We start from the raw sequence: 7,762 nt of genomic DNA on the forward strand, positions 1-7,762 counted from the left end.
TATGAGCTAATTACAAAGTAAACCCTGCTCACAGGATCTGGAGTGCAGAAATCAAAGCTCCTAATTCCCTAAAAGATGAAGTGTCATAAGTCTCAAAAACACAGATTCCATACACACTCACACAAAAACTAATTTTTTAGGGGTTTTTTTACATTACTGCTTGATTACAAAAGTCATYGATTTCACCAGAAAACAAAACCAAGACAAGCGTCTTAAATAATACAGAAATACTCTAGAGGGAGGTTTAGCACTGCAGTAACTCTAAAATCAACCTCAGAGGAAGAAACAAGTAACTTAAGTTCATCTGTTAACAGAACAGCTCCTGAGCAGTCAACTCACGGCTGCTCTTGTTTGTCCCCAAGTCGGGGACCCACCCTTAAAGTCCACAATCTCTTCCTGCTCTCCCACAGCAACCTCCTGGGTCCTTTGGGATTAAAACATCCAACACATTCTGCCCGGACTGCAGGGAACAATCCGATGGAAGGCTGCTTGTGGGGTTTGCAGAGCAGATACCTCAAGTTATTTTTTCCTGCAGCTCCAGGGGTTCCGCAGCTCGGGGGCAGAGGAAAGACTTTGCTTCAACCCGGAATTTTTTTTGTATTCCAACCTTACGGCTGCGTTCACCATGCTGCAGCTGTTTTGCCATGTGGGATTTAGGAATCGGCCCAGGTGACTGGTGTTCCATGCTGTCAGGGTTCTATTTCCAGAGCTCTCCACCACCATTCCCAAGTCTCCCAGCTGYTCCTGTGGAGTGTCTGCCATCCCCCTGCTCTTACAGTCACACTGAAATGTTGCAATAAATCAGTGTATTTTCAAAAGARTTTCGTTTCCATTCTATCTAAGAGACTCATGTTATTTTGGCTAAAATGCACTCAATTTCTCTCATTCCTTGTGAGGGAAATACCACCACCTTCCCAGTGTTCACAGGTCAAAGATAAATCAGTTCACATTCACAAAGTGTTGGACTACATGATAAAGAACAGCAAAGAAAAAAAACAAAGCACTGGTGGGAAATCTCTGATTTTAACCYTTCCAATTATGATCCACCAAAAGACTGTTCAGAAGGCCCATATCTTACATAAAGCAGCTTGGCATCCTTGTCAGAAGTAAAAGAAATKGTCAGCTTCTATTTTTTACTTTAAACAATGGAGAACCAGTACATTTGGGCAAATATGTAAGTAAACTATATACCAAATAAATCATGCTATGTCTATTTATTAAATATCTGCTTYATATATTATGTATACACAAGCACACATTTTACAGACAAAACTACAGGAATATTGKAATTTTTCAGGGAATATGTATGGATATATTCTGATGTCTTGAAATGAGTGTGTTTTGCAGGTCTGGTGAGACACATGTGAGGAAAATGGGTGAGGGTGACCATGGTATCTGCTTACATCCACCTCCCCACCTTTCCTCTTGCCTTTCCTGCTCCTCTCACTCCTCCTCCTGCTGCTTTTCCCATTCTCATCCACTTCATCTTATTTATGGCTCCTCTCCTGACCACTACCATGGATGTGAGGGGCTGCCAATGGGATTGTGTGGCTATAAACTACATTATTTTCTCCACATTTTGAAATGTTTTAAATGCATGAAGTTTCTCCCTGCTACAGRCACAGCAATCAACACCGAGTGCCCTGTCCCCTCCTGATGACAGATAAGCTGGTTTTACTGAGCACTCACAGCTCTTCAATGTTAATTTGACCTCTAGAAAACACAGAGAGGAGAAAAAAATATCCTAATAATTACTGCCTCTTCTAAAAAAAAACTTGAACAGACACTTCACTTGTGCCTCACTTTAAATGTAGCTCAGGGAATGGGCTCTCCCACCTTTTTTGTACAACATCAGTGCCTTTACTTGAGGTACTACAATTAGAAACTCATTAGCATTCAGGGAAACTCAACCTCCTTGAGGTTACTTGCAAATTCCAAGGGGCCAGGCCATGCTGATTGCCTGGAGTCACGTATTACTCTGAAACAATGATCATGAAACAAAGCAAAACCAAAACATGACAAGGAAGGTCACCTGCGTGTTCCCAGACTGCAAGAGACGCGTCTCTTCAGTTAAAAGTGTGAAATAATAGCAAGTGCAGCAGAGATGTAATTAAGATCTCAAGAAAAAAAMCCAAAACCAACATTTTACCTATTTAACATGCTGGGTAAAACAGTTTTTTGGTCAGTAACAGCAAAAGCACACAYTCAGTAAACTGTTCTTTCACCATAAGAGTATTCTCAGCCACTGATTTCARGTAGCTTATTAATCATGAAGAATAGCTAATAGTAACAATAAACAATTGCAATTTAAATGCTATTAGCAGGCATACTGTTAGTGGGAAATGAGAACCTTTCTGCGCTCTCATTTCTGAATATTAAGGTAAGCCTCTAAGCATATATTAAATAATGTAGCACCAAAAATACAAGTGGAAGAGCTGAGTGTAGAATCTCAGCTGATCCAGAAAACTGCAGAATTGCTGATAYATTGGATACCATTCCCATTTATACCTAGAAAAGCCAGAATGAATCCACTGGAGATGGACAATAAGCAAAAAAACAGCTCCAAAATCTTCAAAGGCAACAGGTACAACAGGGAGAAAACACTCCACAAAAAAACTCGACAAAATAAGAGCAGGGAAATTTCAATACAGGCCCTGTAATTCATCACATACATTTGCACCACTTACCATGTAATTAGGGGCAAGTTATAAACACTGAGCTGGGGTGTCTCACTYGCCTTTGGACAGGTTCTCCTGCTCCCAACAAAAGCACTCTGTGTTTAGAAACTTGGCACCCAAGTGCAGGGCACCAACCTACAATTTTTTTAAAACCAAGAAAGCCTTCAGTTCTGGGAAACTTATTTTCACTGGCCACCCTTCCACTGCTTTTAACTTGCCAAAAAAAAGTCAGATGTCAGAATATTCCGAATTCCCTTAGGTGACAAGAGGCATTTGGAGAGAGTCTGTGAAAAGGTTTAGAAATCTGGCTTCMTAAACCACTGAGCATTTCCAGCTCCCTTTATAATTGGTTTAAAAGGAATATCCCACTGCTGATGAATGCGACTTCCCATTTATTTGGAGCACAACTTCTCTCCCCAAAAGGCTTTTATGTGCAATTTTATTACCACCTCCAAAACAGAAATCCTTTTAGAGGCCCTCGAAGAAGCATCCAACATTGTTTTGGAGCTGTGCACTTATCAGCAATCCAAGGAAGCGATCCCACAAGACTTCATTCATATAAACAGCCTTTCAGTGAATCTCAAATGCTGCAGCTGCATTGCTGCAAAGTTGGGGGGGTTTCAATCCAAGGAGCTGAAAGCCTCAGTTGTTAAGACTGAGCCTTCCAAGCGCTGAGTGTAATTATTTTTCCAACTTATCAASACTATTCCCTAAATGCAGAGACTGTTGTGTCTCTGCATATGAAACACATTCCCAGAATCTAATGGATAAATGTATTAGGAACTGATATTAGATTTTCTACATCATGTTAAAAAAATCACTCAAGAACACATATTTTTAACCACAGTTTCAGGAGGCACTGTCACTGAAAAATTCAGGCATTTAATCACATTTAGTTCAGCTGCCAATGGAATTAATACATGCCAAGGTAAATTCATGTCCAGAGAAAGAACCAATAATTCATGGCACAACCATCAGCAAGAGGGCTCAATTCAGTACAAATTCCATGGGATTTAGGAAAGGTTTTCAGATGAGTTTTAGGACAAGAAGACACACCGAATACCCAGCACTAAAAATCCATCCATCAGAGGCACAGAAATCATCTTTTCCCAACTAACAGTGAAGTCTGGCCCCCAGAACACATTTACTCTGTGTATTTTGGGGGTGATGCAGCACTGAGGACTAAAAGGATGTTTAACAAGACATCCTAAAAACTGCAYTTGGAAGCATTCTGGTGACAGCTTGTGTTCTCACATTCCATGTCAGGCACATCCCCAGTTGGATTTATGGCATACTGAGCTCCACGAGCTCACTCACTTGGATTTTATTCTACCTTTAATCTATTTTAAAATAAATTAATGTATTTTTAATCTGTGGTACTTGGACTTAAGCTCCAAGAGCCTYTACTGTAAATTAAACAGGCAGCTGCCCCTTATTAGATGCTTTTTAATTTTGGAATGGGGGAGAAAAAGCAATCCTCCCTCTTTTCTCACAAACAAATCAAAATTCATTCCACTCCCTATCACAAGCATGAGGCCAAATCCGCTTTTATTTCAGATGAATGGGAAGCTGCTCTTRCTGAAGAATGTGAATTTGAATTTATTTTGGACCGAGTAAGCCAGAACATTTCCTCTCCCTCTAACTGACCTGATTTTACCTTTCACTCAGGTTTCACACTGACTTCTGAGAAAACCACAACAAGTTTGACTTCATAACAATTGGGAAAAAATGTTAAAAATGTTTTCTGTACTCAAGAGCTGCCTCAAGTCAAAATACATGAACCTACAGAATRGGCCTAAGTCCTGTATAGACCAAACTGATTCAGAACTTCCAGTATATTTTCATAGCTCATTTCATAACTAACTTATGGAAAAAATAAATGAAAAAACAAACTGGAAATCTGCTGATTAACAAACTATCCCAACAGAACAATGCCACAGCCATCAAAATCATTCCAGAACCTACCTGTGCATATTCCTTCTCAATTGCAGCTCTTTTCTGACTGAATGCTCTGAAAGAAGGGGAAAAAAATCCATTAGAACATAAAGCAAAACACTCCAAATTCAATCATTTAGCCAAAATCCATTAACACAGAGAGCAAAACCCTACAAATTCAATATTTTACTTTAAAAGGAGTTTCTGCTGGGCAGTCTGTAGAGTGAAACAGCAACAAAAAAGGGAAATGGTTTGACAAGTGCTCATCAGTAGCCCAGCAACGACYGTGTGCGGACTTCACATATGTGACGCTCAAACTTCCAAGTTTTATTGGGCAAACTCAGTTCCCAGGACTATTGGCATAAATAGCATTTTCTTCATGAAAGGCTCACCAGCTACCCAGTGGTATAGCCGAGGGAGGAATGTGGGAGCACAGAACAGGATTTGGCTTTATGTATCTAGACAGACTTAATTTTCCTCAGAGTTATTTTGTTCAAAGTTACTTTCTTCAAGATATACCATAAACTACCGAGCTTAAGGCTGCACCATCMGCAAAAGAAAAATCTAATTACATTTAAATTAGTTACACAATAATTCTGGTGACACACCAATTAAAAAAAAATCCTCAGGAACATCCTCTAATAAATTTAACTCCATAAAAAGGAGCTCTGGACAGGCTCCTTTTATTCCTGTCAACTCCATTTTACCTACCTATTCACACACTACAGGCTCAGCCTCCCCAACAGGATGTAAAAAAAAAAAGTTTAAATGCATCATGATGGCTTAAAATTCTTCCCAGATTAATGACAGCCCAAAAGATCTGGCCACATCCCAACTCCAACAGTTAAACTTCCTAAATCCCCCTGGTGTAGCCCAGGTGGGTTCCAAGGGCTATGTGACTCCCATATGAAACACCTCGATAGGAATAGCTGAAGTTGTCTGAGATGCCTGTAAATTAATTTCCTTTGTGAAGCATTCCAAGTATTCCAGCTAATATTATAAACCAATTATCTTTTAGGATCTCCTGTTCCAGTATCCCAGTTAGTTTAGCAAACACCTAGCAACCACAATATCCTCCTAAAAGGAATTACTTTTCTATTAAAAGTATAAAGAACTGCACAGAGAACTACAAGGAATAACTGAAATATGTTATCAATATTGAAAAGGTAGAAGAAATCAAGAAGCTGTCTTTGGAACATAAATCTGGGAATTCTTTAGGAAAAGTTATTTTCCTATCCTCAGCTAGCTGCGTTTGAAAATACAGAATCAGAGTTCAATTACACCAAGCCTGGATATGGAGTTGTGTATTTCACCCGAGGATTTTTCCCATCCCGTTCAAACCAAATACCACTTAAACTCATTACAAAACTACCACTGTCACAAGCAGGAAGTCGGACATGTCCCTGAAAGCTTTCTATATTAGAAGCTTTGCATCAGAAGAAAAAAAAAAAAACAAAAGCATTCAACTGGTCCTTGTGTGGAATTACAAAATAACATGGAAATCAAATTTACTCCCAAAACCAAGTAAAATCTTGGGATCGAATCGACCGCAAGCTCTGGCACAAAGAGAATGGATTGTACGGCAGAACCTCCTTATAAAAAAAATTATAGTCGTTTTAGATTCTGGTATGTATTTTAAATGGGGAAATAGTTGGCAAGATGATTTATCCAATATTTAAATTTGTTTTGATGGGTGAAGAAAATGGTTAAACACAGAAAGGCCCAAAGGCCATCGGGATCAGCCGTCTGCATTCCTTGGAGCCGGTGCTCCCTGCGGCTTTGGGACTGCACTTCCCTCCCTTGGTCCAACACAAAGCTGCTTTTAACCTTGGGACAGTTTACACAGGAATCCTTCTATGACAACTATGAATGGATTACAAAACATGATGAAAGAGGAGACTGAAGTCAACACATTTCCCAGGAGAAAATTATTTTGAGGAGAGGAAAAGAAAAGTCTGACTAATAAATGCATCATAGTTTCTTAACTTGGGCAATGTGAAAACTTTGACGTGTGTATCCTGATTTTATGTGCAAAGCTGGGATACTCTTAACCTTATTGTCATTCAGCATGGACTTCCAAATACGTTCATATAAGGAAACTTTTGGCTCCACGAAGAAACAAAACGTTCTCTAACTACTGATAACTTTTTAAGACTTGAACTAGTGACTCGACAAGAAAGCAGGAATGTTATTTAGTGTATCTTTTAACTACAGACCATTGATAGTAGTTACATCTTTTTCTCAAAGTAACCATTGATTATGTCCAGGAAGCACCAGAATTGCACACTCCAAAAACGCACTTTACTTTGTGGACAGTAATTCCTAARCATCATCTTCATCCTGCCAATGTTAACACAGTGCATTTATTCCTTTTGCCCTATTTTCCCTCGGGCTCTGTGAGACCAGGGAATTCCAAGGAAGCAGGAGAAAGAAAACCTCCTTTCCTGTCATCCCTACTTTGCTACTGTCACTTTTTCTAGTGCTGAGCCCTCACTGTCACTGCAAATTCCCAAYCCCAAATTTCAGCCACTGCCATGTATTTCCATTACCCGTATCAATTTAAGGTAACAGATGCTATGAAGTATCGAGGTATCTTTTTAAATTCCCATTGCAAAAGAGCAGTACAATGTGAATTAAGGAGTCAGGTCAGCAGAGAATGGTATTTCATTAAGTCTTCCTACAGGGAAATARGAGAAACAGATGGGCCTAATTATTTCATGGATGTCCACTTGGGGCTGGAAATGTGTAAAGCTCACACCTTCATGAAAAATCAATAGAAGAACATTAAAATATCATTCATGTGTTATAAGACAATRTTACATTAGCCAATATTGCACACTTGTACAAATCCAAAGATCAAAGTCACAGCTTGCACAGCACAAAGTTAAACCCAGTGACACCCTGCAAATCAGAAAGTGAATTACTCATGGTATAAAAATTTAACTCCATGCAGAGCTATGCAAAAACGTAAACATACACTTTATGTGTAGGGCTCTTGAATAAAAGAAGAGGCTAAATTTGCATCACTGAATATATTTCTATTTAAAGGCTGAGAAACCCAACAATGAGCCAAGCAAGGCATGAATCCCATTTGGAACAACTCCTCATGCAAGATCAAAATAATGATCAAAAAACCAATGTATTAACTG

The 7,762-nt window shown here is 39.2% G+C and overlaps 1 protein-coding gene across 1 annotated transcript in view; it reads right to left on the reverse strand.

Moving 5' to 3' along the window:
• The window catches only part of FCHSD2 (FCH and double SH3 domains 2), a 122,703-nt gene that overhangs the window by 91,353 nt on the left and 23,588 nt on the right, over positions 1–7,762 (reverse strand). Inside the window, exon 3 of the mRNA XM_057368141.1 lies at positions 4,644–4,689. Coding sequence (XP_057224124.1) covers positions 4,644–4,689 — 46 coding nt within the window. The remainder of the gene's footprint in view (positions 1–4,643; positions 4,690–7,762) is intronic.

This window comes from Malurus melanocephalus, unplaced genomic scaffold (assembly GCF_030028575.1).
Source record: "Malurus melanocephalus ecotype Western Australia unplaced genomic scaffold, MMel_1.1 scaffold_89, whole genome shotgun sequence".
Lineage (NCBI taxonomy): Eukaryota > Metazoa > Chordata > Aves > Passeriformes > Maluridae > Malurus > Malurus melanocephalus.